Source organism: Pempheris klunzingeri, chromosome 18, assembly GCF_042242105.1.
Source record: "Pempheris klunzingeri isolate RE-2024b chromosome 18, fPemKlu1.hap1, whole genome shotgun sequence".
Classification (NCBI taxonomy): Eukaryota; Metazoa; Chordata; class Actinopteri; order Acropomatiformes; family Pempheridae; genus Pempheris; species Pempheris klunzingeri.
Window position 1 is genome coordinate 18,075,022 of NC_092029.1, and position 26,543 is coordinate 18,101,564.

At 38.9% G+C, this 26,543-nt stretch overlaps 1 protein-coding gene across 1 annotated transcript in view; it reads left to right on the top strand.

Annotated features, from left to right (window-relative positions):
* tbc1d32 (TBC1 domain family, member 32) overlaps positions 1 to 26,543 on the top strand; it is a 62,759-nt gene that overhangs the window by 18,276 nt on the left and 17,940 nt on the right. The window contains exons 19-27 of the mRNA XM_070849449.1: positions 75 to 162; positions 927 to 1,045; positions 2,545 to 2,664; positions 2,925 to 3,013; positions 9,643 to 9,765; positions 12,052 to 12,160; positions 14,411 to 14,504; positions 14,591 to 14,716; positions 18,954 to 19,037. Coding sequence (XP_070705550.1) covers positions 75 to 162; positions 927 to 1,045; positions 2,545 to 2,664; positions 2,925 to 3,013; positions 9,643 to 9,765; positions 12,052 to 12,160; positions 14,411 to 14,504; positions 14,591 to 14,716; positions 18,954 to 19,037 — 952 coding nt within the window. The remainder of the gene's footprint in view (positions 1 to 74; positions 163 to 926; positions 1,046 to 2,544; positions 2,665 to 2,924; positions 3,014 to 9,642; positions 9,766 to 12,051; positions 12,161 to 14,410; positions 14,505 to 14,590; positions 14,717 to 18,953; positions 19,038 to 26,543) is intronic.

A 26,543-nucleotide genomic window follows, 5' to 3' on the forward strand; every position in this document is an offset into this window, starting at 1 on the left:
ATTTAAAAAAAACTTTAAAAACAAAACAAAACAATTTTTTCAGATAATGGGGTTTTTGTCTGTGTTTTCTGCAGGTGAGCCGCTGTGAGAAGTTTGGATATGGGGTCATGGTGACACAGGTGGCAGCAACCGCTCCAGGGGTGGTGGCTCTGCATAGTTCAGGTATTAAAGCCCTTATTCACATGAACAAACACGTATCAGCTGCAGTGCTTAAGGCTTGTATTGCAAGTTGTTTTTGCCTAGTCAACATAAAAAAGGCATTAAGCAGCCCAGGAAGCAAAATTCCTTTGTCAAATTGTGACAGGAAAGTGTTTGGAAGGCTTACGATTTGACGAGCGGTCTGAAAAGAAATTTAAGTCAGATTTGAATGTCTGTTTCACAGGCACATTTACAAGAAGCGCAGTAAATCATATGTGAGTACATTCCACGTATCAGGCACATATTATTGCTAGTTGGAAGGGAGGCATACAACCAATGTAATTTATTGGTGTGTAAGTGTAAAATTGAATTGTAGATTTGGAATTGTCAAATTGTAATATTTTGGATGGCTGAATAGTTGAGAGGTACACTGCATAATCTCAATTTCTATGGTTTGAGTCTGGCTGGGGACCTTTGCTACGTTCACTTTCCCTCTTGCTCCCTCCATGTTTCCTGTCTGTCTCCACTGACTCCAGTCAACAAAGGCTAAAATACCAAATGTTTTTTTTTCAGTATCATAATATCTGAATCATCCTTATTTTTGATCACTGAATGTATTACAAAATGAAAGATAAAAGCATCAGTCTGATCAGTCTGCATGATAAAATATTAGAACTCTAATGCTGAAAATCTCAATTGCAGTCCAGCCAAATAGCATCTTGTAATTCCAACCTCTCTTTTTTTGATACTAATCATATTGAAACCACTGGCTCGATGTTGTGTTGCAGGTTTTGTCCGGGCACTGGTCGTAGAGCTATGGTCTGTTCTTGAGTGTGGCAGTGAAGATGTAAGGGTGGTCCGTCCCAAACCCACACCCATGGACCCCATAGACAGGAGCTGCCTCAAGGTATTGTATGTGAATTGATTGATCTTGGACCTAAACATGTTCAGTCCCACTTTCTCTCAAACAGGACAGCAGTCATAGCTTACTCTCTGTTCTGTCTATGTTTTAAATCATGACGGATTCCTCCTTGCATAAGGATGCATTTTTTAGATTCAGTACAACTTGAGGCAGAATTTTTAGGTTCAGGCTCAAATTCTCATTTGAAGCTCTGGTGTGTGTCTGTATGTGAGTATGTGTCTGATGCTGGCCACTGACAGGAGCCAAGTCGTCCCCCTCAGTGAAACTAGCCAAGTGAATACGGACAGCCAGCGAGGTGTGAACTGTGCCCTACCACTGGTGGTCAGCATGCCTTATCAGTGGGTCAGCTGCCAAGTTACATACATACAATCAGACACTCAACTCCATCCCAGTCAGAGCCCTAAAACTCAGTTTGTGTTTCATGTATCAGTTTGTGTTTCATGTGTCAAATTCACGTGATGACGTTTTGTGCTTTTACCTCTGTGAGACTAAATGTGTAGCACAGATGTATTGCACCAGCATTTTTGGCAAATTAGAAGTTGTATGGTAAGGGGAATCGATAGCATTTTCACCTCTTGTGAGTTTAGATTTGCTCAATGTGTTGGATTCATTTGAGTGTTGGAATACATTAAAACACAAGCAGCCAGACAATAAAACAGGCAAAGACTTTAATAGACCTTTTGAAACATCAAACAAGCAGAAGCAGATAAAAGGATGGAGATTTCTACCTCAGAAAAGCATGCCTTTATATATTTCTACAATCACTGCAGTTGTTAAAGTCTTTGTTGTTCCTTTCAAGCTGCTTAATAGAATTTTTTTTTAAAACCTGACTTTCATGTATGCTTGAGTGGGTTTACGTGTGTGGACATCATTGTATTTCTTTTGATTTCCATGTATTTCCCTCTTCTCCTTGATCTAGTGATGGGAGAAGGAGGACCTTTTGTGTTCTTCAGGCTATTCTGTCCACATGTTCAGATGTAATTTCATGGCGTAACTACTCACATGCAGTCGGCATCTTTTTATTTCCATGACATACTTTTTTTGTGTTCACTTTGCGTTTGCATCGATTTGAAATTTTCATAGCGGACAAAATACACAGAATTCCTTGATATCAACATCAACTGCGTAGTTGAGCCATCATGTTTTTGCTGTATTGTGCTATCTCCCAAATGTCTGTATTTCATTTAAAGGTTTATTTCTATATGGATACATACCGTTTGACTAATGTAGTCAAACAAGTACCACTGCATTTATAGCTAGTCTTCAAAACCAATTCTTTGACGAAGGTATATCTGTTACACAGTAGACACACTTACAGGAAACCACATTAAAATGAACACAAACAATTAATACAAATACAAATAAATACAAATTACAATATAAATTCAATAAAGGTAGATTAAATATTTATGAAAATCATGCGCAATCACTCATCTTTGAAATCATCTGAGTTTGTCTTTCTTTCTTTCTTTCTTTCTCTGCAGTCCTTCCTGTCTTTGGTCAACCTGCTCTCCTCTTCCCAATCGGTGTGGGAGCTGCTGGGCCAGCAGCCACTAGCAAATAAGAGTGAATACACCCTGAGAGAGATGCCAACCTCGATTCCTGTGAGTGTTTTCCACACTATGTCGTCCAGACTTCATGCAATGCCTTTTTCAGCCATTTGAGGGCATGTTTGCACTTTTTATTTTGCCCTCAACCACCACCCACGCATTTGTTTTACCTTGCAAAGGCCTCCTCCTAAACCCCCCAACACACTGAGGCTGATGTACATTTTTCACCTAACACGTCGTAAATATCCACCCTGTTTTTCCTTTGCACAATAACTGCTGCATTCTTTTTCACATCCTCTTATTTTACTCCACAGGATTTGATTGACAGGCTGATTGCTGTGAATTCAGATGCGAAGATTCATTCCCTGTTTCATCATGAGCAGTCTCACACATTCGGCCTGAGGTGAGATTGATATTTTTTCCATATTACTTAACATCAGCGGGGAAGCACATGGTATTGGATTAGCACCTGCTGACAGCACACACACATACACACGCTTCAGCCTCTGGCAATAGCAGACTGACATGGTTCTTTATACTTTGATTACCCAGCATTGAAAGGCTGATGAAAGGATTTCTCTGGATAAGAGAGAAATAAGCTGGGGTGTGTGTGTGTGTGTATTTCTACATTTATGAAGAAGAGACATAACAAGTGAGAAGGGAGTGAAAAATTCCTCTAAAATGAACCTATCCTTAGTTTTGAGTTAAGATTTAAAAGGTAGGGCTGCACTACAAGTTAAGGTTACTGCTGTACTATTCTACTCTAAAAATGACAATAATTAAGAAGAATTTAATAATATCTAAGTCACATATGTGTCGTGGTTTTGTATGCAATGCTCATGTGGCTGCTGTGCTTTGCTTTGCCTCTTTAAAGGCTTTCTGAATCACAATAGCTTTGACTTGTTAGGAGCCTTGCTGACTCACTCACTGTGTCTGTGCCTGTCAGTCAGCCCTCTTCTATTAACATCCAGAAGCCAAGTGAAAGGAACAAGATGCTCTGTTCCTTTACCACCCAGCCTGATGGATTAAACTGAAAAACGTACACTCTGTGGCTCCCTGCGGGTCGCTAAATGTGCTAAATGTAGCAGTTTACTATCAATAAGTCAAGTCTTAGCATGTTCATTTGAGGCAATAGTAGACGTGCCTTAAACCAACACGATCTGAGTGTGTGGTTTTGCCATGAACACAACAAATTCTATATATTAAGCTTTCATAGCAAAGCAGATTTGATTTGAGTTCAGTTTCATTCTTTATTGGTCTGCATGGAACATCCAGTATCGGTAGAATAAAATAAATATCAAACCATGAATGAGAAAAAAAAGTTAGAGAAAAAAGACACTGAAGTTTGCAAAACATCTCAAATTTTATTTGTTATTTCACTCTGGCTTCTATCTTCCAGGTTTTTGCTGCTCTCTAAAACACAGCCACATGACCAACGTGAACCTAAAGAACACATCCTTTTTAATATAGCATTTTTTGGGGGGATTTTCTGATTATCCATAGCCTGCAGGGATATTGGATAATGTAGAGCTTTATTGATCCCAGAGGGGGAAGTTGCATCAGTAAAGCAGTTACTTCACAAGGACGTTGAACTGATTAATAAACAATGCATCAAAAGAATTCATATAGAGAGAACAAGAGAGTGTAAAAGTTACGTATAATAAATATATATAGTATAATATGTACACTATTTAGGTATATAATTATATATTACATATAATTATGTCAGTAAAAGCACACACCAGGTTTTAAGAATGCATTAATTATGGGTAATTTAAGATTCACTGTCTTTGGTATGCAAGTGTGTGTGAGAGTGGGTGAATCAGAATAACACCATAAAGCGCTTTGGATAGAAGTGCTAGAAATGCATGTGCATATAAATGCTGTCCATTAACTATTTCCTTTTAGCACAACAATAAATAGGTTATATGACTTACAGTGTGTGACATGACTGCCAATCTGGTTATAAAACAGGTTACTTGGTTTTAAAGTAGAGTAACTTAAGGGGATATTTCCAGTTGTTGCTAAACCCGTCTTGGTTTCCACCAAATCCTGAAGGGAGTAGCTTTCGTTCCACTGTGTTCACCGCTAGTTGCTAACTAGTCTGTCTGCTGGGAAGGTATTCCTTCATAACATTATATACTGATTTAAATAAGCAACAATCACAGGTGAAGTTCAACATTGTCTTAAAAGGTTACAATTGACCTATTTTCTTTATTGGAGCTCTGTCCCAGAGTGGCAAATATGGCAGGGGAGTGATGGGACTTGTCCTCAATAATGAATCTATCACGTTTGTGCCATAATGAATAATAGACAAGAGCTCCAGGTTGTTGTTCTATTTGAAAAAACACACAAAATGGGAACGTACAAAAGGTCATTGTAATGTTTTCATTTGGATTGTTGTCTGATTTGTATATAAAAATACAAAGTGTAGAAACTGAGCAACAATAATGTTTAGAAAGCTCATTTAATTGTAAGCAATATGCTCATTGGTGCACTTGAAACTAAAAGGGCTTCTCCATTTTTAGTAGCTGCGTTAATGTTTGCCACTCACTTTTTGTTACTGAAGTTGCTTGTAGTCTGCAAGGTGTTGTACTCATCTTTCTGGTGTTGTTCTGTATTTTTCATATGGTCAACAAATCTTTGAATACTTTTTGGCTGCCAGACTAAAATCTTTTCCTAACACTGCACACTGTAGTTCTCAGCAAGCATTACTCAAACAGGAGTAAAGAGTTCAATGTCCGGGTGTTATTTTTAGTAGTGAGCATTTATGGCAACGTGATGGATATCTGGAATTGAGTCAAACTACTTGTTAGAAGGATCAGTTCATTGCTGATTTTTAATCATATTTGCTGACAATGGCAAAATATAGAATATTGCTAACCCATTTAAGCAGCCATCAGTATCATCAGAGCAGTTTTAAAACCAGTCTTGGGCTGTACTCCAGAAGTGTGTTGCAAAAGTGGTTCTTTATAGGCTCTCAAACTTTTCTAACATATTCAACGCAGGTTTTAATCACCAGCACTACTGTCAAGCAAACATGCACTGAGCATTGCTGAAGTGCAGCCCCCTTGAAAAAAGAAGCCACAATTTCAACCCCTCTTGATCTTCACAAGCTAATGAGAGCTAAAATCCCTCAGCCCTTTTCCTGTTGCTAAAAGCCTCTTTGTTGTCATGGCAACCGGCACTCTTTTCCCCCTGTTTTTCCCCTATCTGAATTGTTTGGATGCCTTGATTCTACTGCTACTGCTGGCTGTGAACACGACAAGTGTGTGTGGCGATGCAGAACTTCACACATGAATTTGATTTGATTTTTTATTTTTTTTTATGTCTGCAGCAAAATCTCCATTACAGGTATTATTCAGAATATAGTCAAGGAAGGGCACATCTTGTTAACGCTGACCACCTACACACTAAGACGGAGCAAAAAGCTGTCACAGTCTTGACTGTAGCTGGAGTGGTAGAGAAGAAGATCATTTTGTTTGTATTACAGGAAGGTCCAGAGGTTCAGACGTGTGAGAACAAGGAACAGTGCAATACAATACGGCTCAGATAGGAACATTAGTACAATAGAAGCGAGCCAAAGGCTGTGGCAGGTCAAAGAGTTATTTCATCCTCACTTGACTTCACTTGTAGTTGTCTTACCCCCAAGACAAGTAAACTAGATTAGAACTGATTAGAAATACATAAAAGAAAATACTTATTTAGGTTTATAGTCTTTTTTTTACAAAATGGAAGAATTTACTTTAATGTGTTTTAGGCTTACTGATGACAGATTCAAACAGTGAGATTCCCAGTATAGGTTCATGATGTTGATGCACATGATGTTGATGTCTGTGGGCTTTTCATACTGCTACCTGGATATGTGCAAATGTTGATCAAAGCAAGTGTTTTCATTTGTTAGAGTGGTGTAATCATCACTTTTGTATTAATTAGTACTATGGAAACAGAACTTCCAAACTGTTAGATGTTAGGGAATGTGCTAGTCTTTGGCATTTCCATAAACTTATGGGAATAGATTCCCTCTTATGGCCACGTTTGCAGCGATTTCATTTGCCTTGCTGCACCTTGTGATGGTTTTCTGATTGATTTAGGCACGTCCTTCAAACTGTCAACGATATAAGCCTCCCAAACGGTATGTCAATAAAGTTGACCATTTGCATCTCACCTCAGGCATGACTAATCAATCAGTAGCATGATCATCAGTCATACTGGCAAGCAGATTACTGTTTTTGATTGGTTTATACATAAGTCCTCTGGAGCATGTGAGCACATTATCAAGGGAGTAATCATCTGTCATGAATGCTGGTTTCAGTGCAAGTCTTTCAATATAAGACAGAGTGAGTTGTAGTCCTTGCCAGCATGAATGACAAGTGAAATGGATTGTAGTGTGTAAGAAATCTTGATCAGTGCTCTGTTTTCCCCTTTGTGTCAGTGTAGAAAGTGAATGGATGTCTTAGTTCCAAAAAGGTAGTCTGAAATAATGTGGAGAACTCATTTAACTTGTTCATTCAGTTACTCCGCTGATGTTTTTATTTTTTAACACAGCTATTTATGCCAAATTAGCAGTGCTGCCCCACTGAACTACTTTGGTTTGTTAATTAGCCTTAACACATTAGCCACATCAGGGTGTTTGGCATCCTATGGAGCTAACTGTGCAATTTTAATTGTGCCAAGCCATTCAAACTGTCATTACAATAATGCCTTACTGAACACATACTATGGTTAGCTAGTTAGAAAACACAAAGGGGTCATTTATCAAGAACAGCACAGTTCTGTGTAGTTTTGCAAAGAGCTTTGTGTGTTTTTCTCCATTTCTGCTGGGTTTCATCCTGAGAAGTAAAGTCAGGTCACAGTCTATTCAGAAAACTAACATCTTTGGTTCACAGCCTTCAAATACAAATAAATGAGATGTAGCTGAAATGAGCAGTTGAATGACAGAAAATTAAACTAATTTTACTATTTTAAATTAAACTATTTTGATCATTTTGTCGAAATAATGTTTAAAAAAATGCCAAACATTTAGTGGTTTCAGCATCTATTTTGATTCCTTATACCACAGGCAGTATTGGTTAAATGGTTGGTTGTTGGTCTCAGGAATTTAATTAGCACTAAGTATTACAGGCTTCTGTGTACACCAATAGCCTTAATGGCCTTACCTAAACCCTGGTGAGCTCTAACCCTAGCATCCCATTTCTGCTCCGCTTGTCCTCTGCAGCGTTGCTCACTCGACTGCATGGTTGGGGTCAGGCTGCTCCGATCTTCTTGGTTCACCAACCTGTGCACTAAGCTCAGCATTGGTTTCAGTTCATTTAGGTTAACAAATGGACACAGAACGCTATGAAGCCAGAATACTTTAGGCATGAGGGTCATCAGTCATTGTCCATCACGGTCTCAACTATCCGCAGCATACCACTCGCATGTGTTCTTGTCCCTACTCTATGTCTCTCTGATGTCTGCCGCCTGACAGACTCACATTTCATAAGACTCTTGCAGCCTGGCAACCCATCAGAATAATAAATGATAATCTGTGACACCAAAGTCAATGTGTGCTGGTTCTCTAAGTCTTCTGGTAAGTTATTAACTGAATATCTTTTGGTTGGACAAAACAAGCAACTTGATTATGTCAAATTGGTGTCTTGGATTGTGATGGCCATTTTTGGTGCTTTCTGACAGGTCAAACCATTAATTGAGAAAATAATTAGCAGATTAAGTGATAATGAAAATAATCATTAGTTGTACCCCTAGAAAAAAAGAAAATTCCTATATTCAGTTTTAATAAGGTTGCCAAGTAATTGCTATTTAGGACAGCCAAACATTTTAAAAGACCTTTGACTGTACAGTCAGTCTTCACTCCACTTGATAAGAGAAGCCCATCAAGGAGACAAACTGCTCCTCTATTTCTTAGTTTCAAACAGAGAGAGGTCAGAAGGCCTGACAGACTCTCAGCCTCTTGCTGTGCTGCTGTCAGAATGAGTGAGTAGAGTTGTCAGTCAAACAGGAGTCCAAGCAACTGCCCAGCGCACCAGGAAATGAAGCAGCTGCTGGAAAGAAGGGATGTGTCTCACAAGGACAATCACATAACACAGCACACCAAACAACGCGCACAGCTTAACACTACCTCTTGCATGTCCGTACAAGAACACACACTTTTGGAAATTGTTAATACATTTGTGTGAAGCTCGAGTGTGGAGGTGACTAGCTTAGCCTAGCATAAACTCTAGAAACGGGGGGGTAGACGTTTCCAAAAGACAAGGGTATATTTGCGCACGTTCCCACACATGCAGTAGACACTCCTCCTTGTCACTGGCCCCACCAAAAGCGGGAATTATGGGTTAAATGATAAGAACATAGTCCACTGGGCATCACTGACATGATGAAAAAAACCTGTTTGATATATTTGCAGCAGTAGAATGCAGAGCAGATAGACAACATTTACGAGACTGTTTTGATCAGTGTTGCCCATGGGTGACACCTTTTTAATGGGACCTAAGTGCAGTCTAAATTAAGACAGGATCTGTGTTGATGGGAGGAGGAGGTGGTGGACTTTGGTTGCTGCTCTTGTTCTTCTGGGGTTTTTATGCTTATTCTACCACATACATTTCCCTTAAAATACAGAATTTGCTAAAAAGACTGATGTGTTGTCAAAAGATTGTTTCTTCAGGTAGTGGACAATATAAAAAGCCACCATGTCTCAAAATGTCTACTTGAGTTTAGTGTCATTACCAGCAACTGAAAATGAACCATGGAGCTCTCCCTAAGGGTTCCTACTTAACAAAGCTTACAATTTGCTGTGGTGAGCTAGTGGGGAAAAATTGTATTGACTGATCTAGCACTTGCAGACATACAAGGCGAGGGGAAAGAGACAAGCAAAGTCCAAATGGGGTTTGTCTTCATGGCTCTACGCTGCTGTACAGTTTGTACTACATAATAGTCTGAAGTGCTCAGTGCTGCTGCTCTGCTACAGTATCTTAAATTGCCAGTCCTCTCCGTATTTTGATGTCTTGTTTGTGTTTTTGTGTGTCGCTGCAGATTGCTCAGTGTGCTCTGCTGCAATCTGGACTCCTTTCTGCTGGTAGAGAGCCAGTACAACATCTGCTCCATGCTGCTGCAGAGTCAGAGCGACAACGTCACTGAGCTGGACACCAATGAGAGGTATAAACCAACAGACACTCGGTTGAAAATATATGCGTTTTACAATTGTCACAATGCTCTACTTTTTTTAATTGGTTATTCACAGAGATTCATATGATAGCCTTTATAAGTTGCAAAAACAAAATACTACATGAAGTTAAAGTGACTTAAATTCTGCCATTAATCCCTAATAATTATTAATAAATGAAGTGTTTCACAACAAACACATTAAACACAACAATGAATAATGAGGTAATATATGAAAAACAGGTCAAGAATTGCATATAGGCTGAAGGCTATGATATAAAAATTTAAAAATAGACATAAAATTATAGAAAAGTTTTGCTGCAAGTCATAGTTCTTCAGGCAGGTCGCTCCACAGCCGAGGAGCTCTAACAGCAAACACTCTGTCCCCTTTAGCTTTTAAGTGTGAGGTTGGAACAGTCAAGTAGCTTCCCAAACTAAGAATATGTTAAATAAGTAAATATAGATATAATTTTGAATAAATATTTATAATAAGTCATGGTTTTATTGTCTTTTTCCCAGTCCTACATGTATCAGCCAAGTGTATGATGGGAAAAGGCTGAAATTTATGCCAACCTTATAATTTAACTACATATAATTTGAAAACTCTTGCAATTATAAGTAGTGTCTTTTACTGCTACAGAATAGTCTCCTCTTACTAAAAGAAATAGTTCAAAGGGAAATTACTCGCCTTCTTTCTTGCTTAGTTTTGCATGAAGACCGAATGGCAGGGGAAAATGTACATCTATTGCTTTTTATTTATGTATGAATTAAACAAATGTGATATAACATAACAGCTATGTGTTTTGGAGGTGCTGGTGGGTGTGTTTTTCAACTTTGGGCAGAGCCAGGCTAGCTGTCCCCGTACCTCCAGTCTTCATGCTAAGCTAGGCTAACCACACTTCCAGCTGTTTACGCAGACATTTGCATGATCCTGTCATTGAACTCTCAGAAAGAAAATAAACGTGCTTCACAAAATGGTAAACTATTTAATATGCTCCCTGTGCTTGGACATTGTCCCTATAACCTTTTAGAATGTTAATTGTTGAACTGAAGGAATTTGTTTCTGACATTTAGAGATTTCAATAGTTTTCACATCGAGCACACTCATCTTGCACATAGCCATTCTCTTTGTCGGTCAGTAAAGGCTTTTTGCTCCTCTGTACGTCATCCCGATATGACAGAACACTTTGAAATTTAATCATTGCTCAGGATGAGAAATTGTTTGTTTGTTTGCCTTGTCACAAATAAAATGAAATAAAGCGTAAAGAGAGTGAAAAGGCCATTTCTGAAAGTGGGTATTCAAGAGCCCCTCTTTCTCGGTAATGGCTTGCAGAGCCGTGGCTATTGGTTATGAGTGGAAGTTGGCCCTGAAATGCAGACTGACATTGCATTTTGGAGAATGATGATTTGTTAATTTATTTTCCCATCTCCTTTTCCTGCTCTCTCTTCTCCTCATTCTCTTTATCATCACAGATCACAAATAACATCACTTTTTTGGCATCTGATTTTTGATTTACCTTCCTTTTTGTTGTCATTCGTCTTCCCTAAAATCGGTTTTCTGCTCTGACCTTTTTAACACCAGTGACTTCCACCAATTCCACCATCCACCAAAACTACTTTGTCAGGGTGAATTTTATTTGACCCCAGCTGTTTGAGTTTTGAGTGATATGACATTTTTTTTTTGCTTTATTCACAAAGAAATGTATGCAAATTACATTTTGTGGCAAACAGGCCATTGGAAAGAGCGCTGCACAAAAAATTGTCCCCTTTATTACCAATTTCAAGTCCAAATTGCTTCAGCAATAATAACTATCCGCCAAAGCTGGCACCCTTCGACCCTAAAGTGCCTTTATAATTAGAGTATTCTCACATCTTATCTAAAATTCTAACATAGAAACCCCTCTGTCTTTCTTTTCTTACTTGCCTTGCAGCGATGATACAACCATTCAGAGGCTTCAGACTTTGTATAAAGTGTTTTAAAAAACTTTTCAAAGAAAGTTATCAAAGCTCCAAGAGATCTGGCAACTTTTGAAACGTTAGTGAATTGGAAAGCATGATGATTTGGATGGCAGTGTCTACAAAAATTATCATGGGGCTAAAAAACTTCAACCTCATCTTTTTCTTTAAATGTCTTCCACATGTGGTCATCTTGCCTATATGCTGTAGCACACAAATCCCAGTGTATAAAAATGTATTGCAATGGGGCCTGACTCCATTTTTCTTGTTTAGTTCCATTTCCCTTTGTCTAATCTACTTTTCTTTTCTGGTAAACCTTCTCAGGGAGTTAATCATAGACGGTCTTTCGGTGGAGAGGAATCACGTGCTGGTTCGTGTTAGTGTGGTGGGAGGCCCGTCTGAGAGGAAGCTTCCTCCTCGAGCACTGCAAGAGGTCAGCTATGCTCTACTCTTCATTGGAACCTGGTGTTGAATTGGTAGAATCTATGAACCTTCTAACTGTAAGGTGGATGGACTCAGTTTTGTTGGCTATAAGCTGTATTTTTATGAACAAGCTAAATGCAATGTAATACAATCCTTTGCGAGATGGAGACACTTAACTATCGCTGCTATGTAAAGTGATTAAATGGTCTATTTATTTTATCAGTCTTTTAATTACAATATTTTGAATTTTGCATTTAACACAAACCTGAGCTTCACTGTGTGCATCACCCAACCCTCATCCTTCCATTTCTGTTCTGAGTTGGTGCTACTGGTAATTTCAGATGAAAAGAGCCCTACCAACAGGGCATCAGTCGTTGTCTGAAGCCTACAGCATTATTTACTCAGCACATTTTGGTATTAATATCAATTATTTAGGTGTTGTTTACGCTGAACGCTAAAAAGGAAGCTAATTTACGCTGAGGTCAACGAAAGCATATGAAAGTGACTTCTGAAGGGGAGAGTGTGAATTAGTTTAGTGAGTGTTTACTTCATGTGTTACACATCTCTTTTATTCATCTCTCCTGCTCCCCGTTGGGAATACAGAAGCTGTTAAATACAGATTTTGTGCGAAGTGTACAAATGAAATGAAAAATGAATCCGCTGCTGGTGAATTATGAAAAGAGAAGCATCACTGTGTTAAAACAGTGGTTATTCCTGACATTGTGTCTGTCGGAGTATTTATCCTGTTAACAGCAACAGATTTTCATAGTATGCTAAAGTAAAAAACATGATGAATTACAATTAACTGTCGTCCACCTGAGAAACAGAAACAGCATTTAGACTATTATATTAAGATATACTTGAAAAGATGAATCAATAAGTAAAGTGGGGAATTTTTGTTTCTTTGAGTATTTATTTTGGGGGAAGTTAAGTGCCTCCAAATCATGGTGTGTGCAGACTTGTTACCTACAGCACTCAATCCCAAAGGTGTATAAGGATTTCTTAATCATCAGTGCCTTACCAATACACAGGGCTCTGTGCACCTCTTGCTAATATCGTCAGCTATTATCATCACCTGACTCAAATACCATCCGGGATTATTGTGAGCGGAGGGCGCAGACAGTTGGATAAAGAGCCCTGCTTTCTAAACCCTATTAACATTTCGAGCACATTATTTTGGCCGGTTACATGCTGAGCCATGACTCAAAAGTTATGGTTCTTAGAAACTGTGATATGACAAGCATAATGAGTGCAACAATAAATGGCAGTGGGTTAGACAGAGACAAAGGAAGTGAGAAACGACTGGAAGTAGGAAAGAACTGATTGCAAACAAATATAAACAAACACAATTTGATGAACTGCTACCAGCTTGGTGCTCAACAATTCATCAGTAATTAATTTATCTAGAAGTCAGTGTTAAACAACGTCACATTGTTCACAGTGTGCGATGTTTTTAAAATGATGTCCATCATCAGACAGTTATTAGTATGTTAAATTTCAAACAATCCAGTATAATGACACATACATAACCGAGCCAACTCATAATCAGCTATAAGTCACTTTTATTTATAAAGCAGATTTAAAAACCACAGGAGTTGACCCATAGCAACTATGTATTCAGAGCAGAACTAACCAACTAGTGTTGCTGCTCACTACGCTGACATTTAATTGCCATTGAGGTTGGTGTGCAGACAAAGAATATTGTCCACAGCCCCCGGTTTCAGCTGAGTTCTATGTTCTTGAATCAGAAATCCAGGGAAAGAAAACTCTTTCACTGACTGCACTCGATGCAGGGATGACGAGCGCATTAAGGCTTCATAATATTGGATGATATTAAAATACTGCGCAATCATTTTCATTTCTGATTCCTCCAGAAAAAAACACTTTTTGTTCTCACCCACTGCCTGCCCACATTTACTTAATTTTTTACCAGCGTCCTTGAATTAATGTAAATCATTTTTTTTTACCAGTGACACATCTTCTTTGTGGGTTACCAAGTGGGAATTTGCAGTACCCGACCTGCTGCAGAACTCTGATTCAGACCAGTGCAGAAGTGAAGTTTATTCATGTAGGTTTAGAAAAGTACAGCAGTCCTATTCACCGATTCTACAACAGATTACACAAAGTATTTCCAACCTTTTCATCAAGTACATGGAGTATATTAAGCATTTGATGAAAATTGTTTGAATAATTGTTGATATCAAATGCATTAGAGTTTAATGAGGTAAATCAAATGGTCAATATGATTCCTTCACTCCAGGAAGGAGATCCTTTCCCGTGGCCCATGTTTTCAAGCTACCCTCTACCTCACTGCTACACTTTGGACCCACCAAAGATCCACCATAATGTACAGGGTAAGAGGAACATTGATGAAGTTGCCAGTATTAATAGAGGCATTAATGTGATTTTTCACCTGTAGTTTCTTTTACTCATTGTACAGACTCTGATATCAGCGCATTTCTGGCATCATCTAAAGACTCAAAGAATTTGGACAGCTGGATGGAGGTCTGTCGGAGACACTACTGCAAAGTCATGACCTCCAAACACAACGTCTTAACTGGAAAGGGTAAGCTACGAGTTCACTGGGTGGCCACAGATTTGCCTTGTAGGTAGGATTTTCTACTCTCCAGAGGCATTATGATAACAAAGCGTACATAATGAGAATATATCTTGGACAGTAGTGTTGAATGTGAAGGTGAACAAGTGATGACTACAGCATGGCGAGCATAACTGGCTATTTACTTCTTACTTACTTAAACAGAAAGTAGCTTCTTACAGCAAAGAAGAACTAACTAACTGGTCATGAAGGGTGCACTGTTTGTTTCTTGATTGTTCCACAAGCCACTCTGGGTATTTGAATCTGGCTACAAATCAGGGTCCACTCAAATCCAGAGGGTGGCGGTAATGCACCTGATGTTGTTAAGTAGCTATCAACAATGCTAGGAGGTCTATAACTTGTGCACTTTATCAGTTAACGGCTTTATACAACATGAGCTAACACAAACACACAGATGAATTGCACTGATTGCATGGGCTATACTCAAGACAAAAGCTTGTCTTCATGGACTCGTGCTACTCCCACACCCACATGTTTCACTTCTGTCTGACCCACACTGATGACAGCAAGGTATGCCATCTGTACAACACTATATGCTTGCTGGAGCCACTTTTCTCTCTGTCTCAAGCAACGGGGAGAATGACGGCTAATTCCAGGGTAACTTTAGTGGCTGTTATTACAGTGACAGACCCTGTAGTCTACAGGGCACTCTCACAGATAACTTACTGACATGGATACACTTTGTAGGAGTGAAGACTATGTATGCATTTTGGAGACACTGATGCATTTGCACCTTTTTAACATCTGGCTACAATTTGTCTGAAACCACCTCCCTAGATGGTTTGGGCAATCAGTTTCTAATCTATCTCAAATATTACTCGGCTGTAATAGACGTTTTGAGGCCGGGTGGTTCTCCAGTCACCCAATATGCAAAAAGTGACTAAGTAGAAATGGGCTTTTTGCTTTCACCATAACTCACAGTAACAGACACTAATCGACATGTGGTTTGCAAGACTGACAGACTTTATTGGATTCATTTATTTACTTTCAACTCAAGTGATAATGATGGCAGTTTATCGTCATATTCATAACCAAGTGAGGACTCAGTGTAAAATACTTGTACAGCTACTGTGTGCTATACTAAGTCAGTGGGAAAACATCAAATGGGTCTCACAGACAAAAATGTTGATAACCATACTGCCCAGTGTCATCCCCAGATTCCATTTCTCTCTGTCGTGCTCCAGTGGACTGATCAGCACCAAATGCCAATACACAAGTGAGATGTGTGCCCATGGAAACAATGACGTTTCCACACATAAATTTGAAGAATATGCAGAAAGACATTGTGTACCTCCATATATTCAATATATATTCAAGCCAAAATAAGACAGCTGTGAGCAAGTGTGATAATAACAATTAATACCTTAGTCGTTTTCAAGTTAGCTCCCTATAAAGTTGCATGTGTAACTGTGTTGATAATAACTTTAAAAAGAATGATGAGAAGAACTAAAACAGTGACTCCATAGGATACAATCCAGCTATGGTGCGCCGTAGATTCTGTATTTAAATACAGGATCTGCTGATGTTTTCTATTATTCTGCAGGTGTACCACACACACCTCCTGACTGAGATTACATTGGTCTGATGTCCACGAACCTCTTAAGAGCTCCTCATCACTGCCATTGACAGCAACTCTATGAAATGGCATGCCCACTTTTCTTACATAGGAGTAAATGGCTGTGATTCAAGGAGAACAAAAATACATCCAAATGAAGGAGGGCTGACAATCTTGTCATTAATGCATGCACTGTACTGTGATTGCTGTCTTTCATCAGCACGCTGTTGAAGTCAGCCTGTGAAAGAGTCCTCTCTCTGCTCTATGGCGCTCATTTAAGGCTTTTCACTGGAAGACCACGATCAACATTTATTTTTTTTAAGCTTCCCTCTGCCATAGAAGTTCTATTTTATTTGGCGAATCTTTAACCATGCGAAACCTGCCATTCTACTTTATAAGGAACACCGAGTGAAGGAAGCATGTATAGGCTGACTACTAAATTAAACTACTTCCTGGGCAAATTACTGAACATTTTTACGTCTACAGCAGCTCTGCGCATGAAGACTGTGATTATCACTTGTGTCTTTGACAGGCGTCTATACAGCTGTAAGACAAAAATGATGAAGTATAGTATCTCTTCATCAAAACTGTCATGATTAGAACTGTTTGCATGTTCAATACCTCACTATCTTGTAAGCTTATTGATTGCCTAATTGTGCTCTCTCAACAGCTTGTCAATGAGTTGCATTCACTTGTGCTCAGTCACTGCATTGCATTGCGCTCAGTGTGTTTTCTAATCGGTGGCATAATTGCACAGGCTGCACTGCTGTTTTTACAGAAGCATTCATTGATTTGTTGCATGTTGCGTGACTCCATTACCTATTTTACTCAACACTTAAAAGGGGACAAATTAAGCAAAATATACTTCTTAATGTCTTTTCCACATAAATGTCTCCCCGGTGTGTCAAGAGACCCTCAAACTATTGGAAAAGACCATGCTCTCTCTTTTTCAGCTGCTCCATCTTCAAGTTAACTTGTGTAAAAAAACCCAAAATAAAACAAAAACGCTCTGATTAGATTTTGCCCTGCTTGAACTTGTGAGCTCCTTAAGAGCTTCAGCAAGATGACTGTCCTCACCCACTGAAAACTTGAATGAAAACATGACCGTGTGTGTGTGTGTGTGTAAAACGTTATTTTGCTTGGGACTACTCTCTAACGAGGGCCAGTAATGGTACAAGCTCAAAGGTGGATCCAAAGCGGCTGTGCGTAACCTTTGGACGCTGTTCATTTTAGCCTGTTTTATGTTGTCATGCTGTTTATTTGCCAGGTTAGTCCGATGAAACCGGTGTTAGCATGCTGCTCGGCTGATCCTGCTCCCCTCTGGAGATGGCAGAACTGATGCAGGAGTCTGTGTGCGGTGCCTGCTTGCCCCCATGCTTGTGGGTGCTGACCATTCAGAGCAGAGCAGGGCTTTTTCAGTGGGCGAGGCTTGAAGAGACAGGAGCCCAAACAGAGTGCGAGAAAGAGGCTGAAAAGAGTAGTCTGCACAATATGAGAAAAATCATGTTTTTGAATATTACACTATGTAAACATATTATTGTAGGATCCCCAAATACAAGTATGAACCTGAAAATGTCTGACGAGGAAGAGGAATTCTGTAAGAAGTAGTAAAGCTAACAGAAACATAATTTGATGACAAAGCCACTTATTACACATACATATTAATGTAGCAGTAAAAAAGTGTACTTGCAACCATGTGGCCAAGTTTTAATGGCCTCTCCTTGATATACTGTTCAGAGTGGTAGGCAAAACTGTCATCATCAGTGATAATTATGGCTGAATTAAAGTAATACATAATGCAAGATGTAATTATTAATTTAAGTTAGTGATACAGCTATGACAATACAGCTGTCAATTTGGTAAATTTCTTCATACACTAGAAATTGTCAGAACAGTCAAGGTCAGGAAATTAACACAGAAAAGCAGTTAATCTAAGTTTCTTTTTAATGCAAACAAAGGTATGATATACAGCAGCAATAATATAATATAACAACAATATGCTCCTGTGGCACTGTATTGTTTCAGGATTGTAATGTATTATCTGTATCACCTTACAAGAGGCCTCATCACGCAGCATTGCTCTTATTTCCACAATTAGGTCCTGAGTGACTATCAGTGGTTTCTTTGCATGACTCTAAAAGCAATGTTGTCAGGGTGTACTCGGGCACAGTCGGGCAGTGAACCCGTAAATGGATACGAGCAGATGCACATTTGCAAATGATAGTGAATGGCATTACTATACACATGTTTTTTCAGCTGAGCCATGATCTTCTGTGTCAGCCACTTATCCCATAATTGTCCCAGATTTAATGCTGCTTCATTCTGAACTGTCTATATTATCTGGTGATGCCTGTGATTCAGTGATTAAACACACATTTTATGTCATGATTCACAGGAAGTGTCCTTCCAGACCACTTACACTGTAACTGGGCTGCTTAACATAATGGAATATAGGTAGTTGAAGTAAAGGAGCTGATGTATGTGTTTACTCTGTATAAGATGTTTTGTGTATTGTTTGAACTCAAATTTTGCATTCGTTTGTATCAATAAAATAACTTTTTGTTTTCTCTGAAGTGGATGTTTCTTGTAGTTGTAACATAAGTTTTATATATTGTGTGTTTTTCTCCTCAGTTCTGGCTGACCTTCTGGAGAGGGTTGTGGCTCATCTATCCAACTCTGCCACAGAGTGCTTCTTCTCGCCGACTCAGTACAAAGGTCAGTGGAGAAGAGCAACACATTCAGTTTTCTTCTTTAGTCAAAACAAAATAACTAAAGGGCACTCTGTGGACCAGTAAAGTAATCCAGATTCTTTGTACATGGGACATAAATCTGTTAAAGCAAACCGAGCACCCATAAGGTTAGGTGTCGAAATCTGGTGCATTGTCATGCAGTAGGTGGAAGTAGGGGTTATGTTGTGTTGAACTGAACCCTATCTGAGAAACTGTCACTAGGATTTGACATCCACACAGCCAACCAGTGTGTTAGCTTGCTAATTTGTGACCTGTGAAGTGTAAAAGAGGTCAGATGGACTATAATCAACATATCTGACCTGAAACATGATAAATGCTGTGATGTAAATCATGAATCTTTAAGAATTTAAATTACATTTCTCATAACTTACAGTTATATTCAGAATAACAAAATCATGAAATGTTATGCCAGTATTATTTCACTAAATGAATAAATGACGTCAGTTAGGTTAGCATAATCGGATATTTCTCTCATTTTAAATGAATTTTAAAAACACGCATTTCTCACAAAAGATATATCTTTTATCTTAGTTATACTAGCTTGTGACAATGACTGTGACTGCAGATGCTTCAGCAATAGGTTTACACATTACTAAAGTCTGTACTAACAACTAACTAACATTTCTTCAGTTGCTTTGCAATACGATTTAGTAAATCACTAGTTTGAAACTAGCTAGTAGTTACTAAGAGCTTATAAAGGACTTTACACACAGTTAGTAACAGATTTATAAATGGTTGGTGCAAGCCAGTCTTTGGATGTTACAGGCTCAGTTCCTGTGGAGTGACAGACATAGGTAAGAGTAGAGAAAATACTCCTCATTTTCAGAGCAGTGTTTTACCCCAGGTTAAAATGAGTTGTGTTTCCCATATTAAATGAGTGAATGATATCAGTAGGTTGCATGTTTGGTAGCCAGTGGGCTAAACAACCTGATCAGACTGATAGCAGCTGGAAAAGAAAAGCTGCTCATTAGCAAATATCCAGAAAATCTTGCAAACAGTACATTTTTCAAAAGGAAATGGGGTGCTTATTGGCATATTACATCGTCTTTATTTATTTTACAAAATACAGTCAAGACAGACCATGGTAACATCATGCCCTTCACCTGAAAAAGTCTTTTCACAAGGTGTAATGTCCTTCCAACATGCAGCAGCAAATCGCCTCCCACATTGTCGCAGTAAGAGTTCCTGAATAAAAAATACATAAAGTGGGTCAACACGATACCTTCCATATTGATTTTAGCAATGATGGAGTTGTCTCAGTACTGTATGTTTTACATCAGTGAATCACTGGAAATAATGACACTTCAGTTTGAATTGAATAGGCCATATGCTCCTGCTCAAATAATGTTTTGATGTCTGAGCAGTCACCTGGAACTGATTAGTAATACGATCACAATTATGATACTGCCACCGTTTTAAGCACTGGAGATGATGAACCCAGGCACCGAGATCAGACAGAGAGTCAAATACAGTTTTTATGTATTTATGTAGAGCAGAAGGGGAAGAGGTTTGCAGCAACACAAACTACAGTGAATAACAGAAGGGAGATGGTAGGAAAACGCTATGATTAATGTGGAGAAAATTAGCAAATCAGTACGATCTGGTCAGCTGCTCCTCCCAGACTCGCCTAAGAAATGAACAGAGACACATTTAAATACTGTAGGAAGCTTGTTGTCAGGATTATAACTGGTTCATTAAAGAACCACATTGCGAACACAGTACTGAGCATGGAATATAACAACGAACAACTCTTTATTATTGCTATTATCACATGTCTTTACTGTGTTATCAGGTTTTTCCTCACATGGTCATTGTATTAGATGTTTTACAGTGATCTTTTGTCCTGCATTGTTAATGAAAAGCTTTGTGACAGTGAGGCGAGATTTGTTGCTCTGTTCTTAGGTAATTTAGTGACTTCACATGAGCTGTACAGTAGGAGACTATAGGAGGTGCAGTATAGGTTGTCAGTGAAGATCAAGCGGCAAAGTGCAATTTTATTGTCCAGAACACCCAGGCATTTTACCTTTTGGAACAAAGTGCTCAGACCAGCTGAGCCAACAGCTATTGGTATTGGTCAGGACTGCCTCCTGAGGTCTCCCAAACGTAGCACCCTCCTCAGCAGTAAAGACCTTCCAGCAATTACAGTGACAGCCACCTAGAATTGCTGTGCCACGTCCAACTGAAGGCCTCTGTGCTGCCAGCCAGCTGGGAAAAACTGCCCAGCCAACACCCAGCCACTGGGAGTGTCCCCCCTCCTTTTGTTGCCTTGCAAGGCGTGTCAGGGTTAGGTCACCCTGTTCACCCGCTCATGTAGGGGGGTTTCATTTAAGCCAAGTGTCCAGCAGGGTCCTGGCGAGGATCCACCATGGATCTGCAAGGGCTCCTCTGTGACTGAGCCAGCAATGCTAGGTGACTGCAGCTGTACTGTGCCACTCAAACACATTACATTTGACTAAAATGGGTTGCATGTTGTCGCATTTTTACTGAAGTAGAAAACGTTCTAAAAACATTTTGCACTAAAGTTTAGAGTAGATCAGATAGTTAGATTCTATTTTGAGTCTTTACTCTTGTCTTGACTCTATTATATCATAGCCAGCAAAGGCATTCAAGAATTAATAGAAAAAAAGTTGGTGAAAAAAACTGGAACAACATCAACGGTATATTAGCTATAAAACTGCACCCTCTATTCCTAAGAAAGTCCTCTAGTTTTAATTTGGTGGCAGATTAGATAAGGATAAGCTGGACACCTGACTGGGAGCCATGAGAGGATCAAAGCTTGGCTGTCCTCACTGATACTTGATAGCTTTTATTGGCAATTAGATTACTTACTGCATCAGTCACGGCCATTTCCTCCTCTCAGTACACCTTTAAAGATGTGACCAGTTTCCTTTCTAGCTTTTAAAACTCAAAAAAATGTGTGATGCCATGTAGTTTGTACGGCTGTGTTAAAAATTAAAAGCTGTTGCTGTCATGGTAGCTTCTCTGATCAGATTATCCACCTTGGAGTGACACATTTGATCTTGACACAGTCCAAAAGCTGCTATGTTTATTCCACTTCCCATAATAGTCTCTGGTATGCAAGAAGATTTGAATGTCTTTCGAAACTATTTATATCTCTCTGCTAATAGTAGACTTAAATCAACAACTTCTAAAAGATGTTATTTCCTTGTTGTTCTTGTCCCTACACACATTCACAATGCATTCTGGGCTTTAATTGGTCTAATTATCACATCAGTAGATTTGTAGTGTTGCCAAATTAGCTTCCAGCATGTCCTCCTTAGTATATTTTCATTTTTTGGTAGTTTTCTGTCCTTTTGTCTTTTCCCCATGACTGCCATCACTGGTTTATGTATCTAAATGGAAGTGAGGCAACCTTATGAAAAGCAGACGCAACGGAGATAAAGAGCTTTGCGTTGTGTTGTCCCTGTAATGACATCTCAACATGAAAAAACAAACAAGATTTGACCGTACAGACAAGGCAAGTTTATTTGTTTATTTGACAGACGCTGCCTGTGTCCACCAAAGCATGTTTTCCTCAGTGGAAAACGACAGGCTGGGAGTGCTTGACAGAACATTGACGGCACTGTTTTTTCAGCACAGATCTCTGCCAGCACTGGTTGATGTTCCGCACTCCCATATTCTACAGAATATATGCAGAAGTTAAAATATTAAGTAGAGTGCTTGCTTTTTATATTGGCATTGTGGTAGTCTGGAGACATCATTTAGTACGGAGCATACATACATTTCACCATGTAAAATTATACGTTCAGCACCTCCTTATGGCCTGAATGGGATGATCCTTTATGTCATAACCACATTTTTACATCACTGTTACGATTCAGACTCCTTAGATCAAACAATAGTCGACTATTTGGGTTCATCCCTAGTAAAGTGGAACTTTGAGGTTTAAATGCCAAGTTCCTCAAAAAAGGGCTTTTTCCATGGTCATACTATGTTAAGCTATTATTATAGGAATCAAGGCCCGAGTAATTCAGATCTTTTAAACAGTGTGCAGACTTTGATGGGCTTTATCAGTATGTATGCTTGTGCAATCAGACAGAGTAGAGCATTCATATGAGAGTAACAGACGTCAGTAGGATTAGATGTTATGAATTAGAAGACTGTCTTTGTGACAAGAAGACGGCTAATAAAAGGGCAGCATCTGTCTGTAGTGTTTCTGAAAATACAGTCTAAATAATGAATAATAGTAATTAAAAAGGGTATGAGGAATGTGTTCAGCATGCTTTTATTTATTATGCATTTTTCAGTAAGGAGAAAGCCTATTTTCTTTGAAGACTGACACGTCTTCCCACAGTGCTGTCTCTCAAAGTCTATCAGTACAGAGGAATGTGTTTGTTTTGACAATTGATGATTTATTAAGTTCACTCACGCCCTTCAAAGTTGTTGATTTTTCCACTTTATGACAATAATTTTTTATACTCACTTTTGGAAATCAGTCACGCTCATTTACATCATTTTATTAACACTGGATGGAGACTTATAGGGTCCACTGTAGTCCTCCCACTTTTTACACAAGTTTGGTAATTTGTCTGACAGCGGACAGAGAAACTTGTGAAAACAGTGCACAAACGTGTATCATAATAGCTATACATCACTAGTTTTGCCAGAGACAAAGCACAAAGTAAATAATAGATTATCTTCAGCAAGAGCAGACAACACTTGTTACAAAATCTTGTATAGAGTAATCTCATCAGAGCCATTGGATTTGGTCAGACGTCTTGGCAGAAAATCCTTGAGTCAGTACAGCTGCATGAAATCTATAATACTTTGAAAATGGCTTTACACCCACTGCTCCAGCATCATAATAAGAATCTCTTATGAAACCGCTACATATATTAGCCTTTGTCTCTACATCTCGTCATTGCCTCAAAATGAAGGTTCTCTGGTGTCCTTTCTATTTCATATTTAGACACACACACACACACACACACACACACAGGCACATGCACACACACAGCTATTCCATTTTTCCTTCTAATTCCTCCCACCTAACAGCCTCTGAGGAGAAACGGCAGCTGTCATGGCTCTTGTCGAAATCTGCAATCTGCCAGTTGTGCGTGCGTGTGTGTGTGTGTGTGTGTGTGTGTGTGTGTGTGGTGGTGGTGCAGCAGAATGGGTGGTAGGCACCTCTTAGTGTCTGATTGACGTTGACTACGGCTTCAACCACTCTGCCCTACTCGAGTGCCACCATTGTGTGGAGAGAGCAGACTCATTTGCCAGGTATTAACCTCTGTCAGTTCACTCCTCTGAGTTGTATCTCCTCACCCTTCATGGCCCTGACTCCTGAAGGCAGCTGTCCACCAATCTCATTTATTTCAGCTGCCTGTTGAAATTGGTTGGCTGGAAACAAAGAGAGGGCACCATTCATTCCTGTTATATCTTAATAGCTGAGACGGAGATCTACGCTTTCTCAAATGAATGCTCATTTAAATAGATTTTTCTTACCACACTGTACCTTCAAACCTTTAACCTTTACCTTTCAATCACCTTCTCCCCTGCATTTTGCAGGTAGTAGAAGGTAGTAAAAGTACCTGAACACACAAGTCAATTAAATTAAATTGAACCTTGTCATTATATTTGTCCAAGCTGAAATTGGAGAAAAACTGAAAAAAGACAGTTGTTATGTTAAAAACATATGTAATATCTGACAGATATAATTTAAAATATTCCAAAAGGCAGACTAACATGATATATACAGTTTGGTGTGAACATATTGTACATACAGGATATTTCGAAGAGGCACAATTAATTAGATACTAAAAACATTGTAAATACAGATTACATGCAGGAGCAGTAGCAGAACTTTGCTTTTTTTTCCCCAACTCCATCTTACAACCCCATACATTTATCTTAAGTGTACATAAACTAGCTCCATCTACAACAGTGAAATACTTCTTGTGAATTGATCAGTATAATAAAGAGTAACAAGAAGGGGGCTCAGCACAATTACCTGAGGAGCTCCCATGCTCTGGGTTAAAATGGAGGAGGTGTTGTTTTACAATCTAACATTATGGTCTCTCTCTCTCTATCTCTGCATTGGTCTTCTCTGAGGTGTTCGGGAAGTGTAACTGTGCCACCCATTCATCCATGTTTGATTTTATGCTAAGGCATTAGAGGGCTGTGCAATTCTTCATTTAAGGTTGCAGTCCTTTTCAGTGCAGTCACATTGCTGTTATTGTGGTTGAATAGCTTCAATCAAAATGAGGATAAAATGAGCTTGGCCGTTCTTTCTTGACTTGGACAGTGTCTCCACCCAATGTCCACTTGTTTGCTTGTCTGAAGATTTAAACCATAATACTTATCAGAAGACAACTTTACTCAGTTGTGATGTGACGTTTAGACTTTAAATTTAAATCTGTGCACTTTTAGGAGTTTTCCGACAGCTCATTCTTGAACATAGAAAGAGCAAGTAAAGGAACAATCTAAACTCAGCTCCACTCACATGTTTGTTCAGAGCCTTTCTTTACCAGGAAAAAATAAAATAGTTTGAAATCTCAATTTCACATTCATTTTTAATTAATCTTTATTCGTGGATGTGGTAACAAGCCAAGATTGAACGAGCTGCTTGTAGATGTTGTGTACTCATCTTAAAGGATTTTCTCTTAATGTGTCTCATAACAATGACTCACTCACACTCGGCTAAACCCTTAATTCTGAAGGCTTCTTTATTTATTGATAGATCACTTTAATTTTAATTTCTCTGAAGCACAAAGGATCGCAAGAATTCTGTAAACTGAATCAAATCAGAGCTAAATACCGAACCCTGAGATTACTCTTCATAACTTTCACAGTCGCTTTGATTAGCAGATTGTCTTAACTAATGTCAGAGATGCATTGCATGAGCCATCTGTCAGCAGTGGCTCTTTTTTTAACAAAAGTCAAGTGGTTGAGCTTAAAGTTATTACAAACTGTAAAATATTCACCAGCGACACAATGCTGAAGAGACAGGAGGGGGAAGGAATGGGGAGGGAGGAAATAAATACAACGAGAGGCCATTCATCTCCATTAGACAGTAATTGCCATCAGCAAGAGGTTTTTAGAGCTGTTAATATGTGAGGAGAGAAAAGTGAGAGAGAAAATTCAGAGCTAGTTACCCTGGAACTGCTTCATGTTCTCATCACAAGCTATTTTCTTTCAATTAATACATGATTTGATGGCCTGATCTGATGGATCCACATTGCTCAGCTCTGACTTTTTGATAGTAACAATGTTGAATTATCACTTCGATGTGTAGCTACCATATTATCATTTTTCTTGCATATTTGTCCACTATTGGTCTGTAAATTGGATTTGTAGTTTTCCCTGCCATTGATGCTGTCGGAATAATACATCTCATATTAATTGTTGAAATCTTCTCCCCATCTTGCCACAAACTATCTGAAGCAGGGGATCCATTAGCACAAATGGAATAATTTTCTTTTCCCACAAACCCAGGAAGCAGAGGAGACCT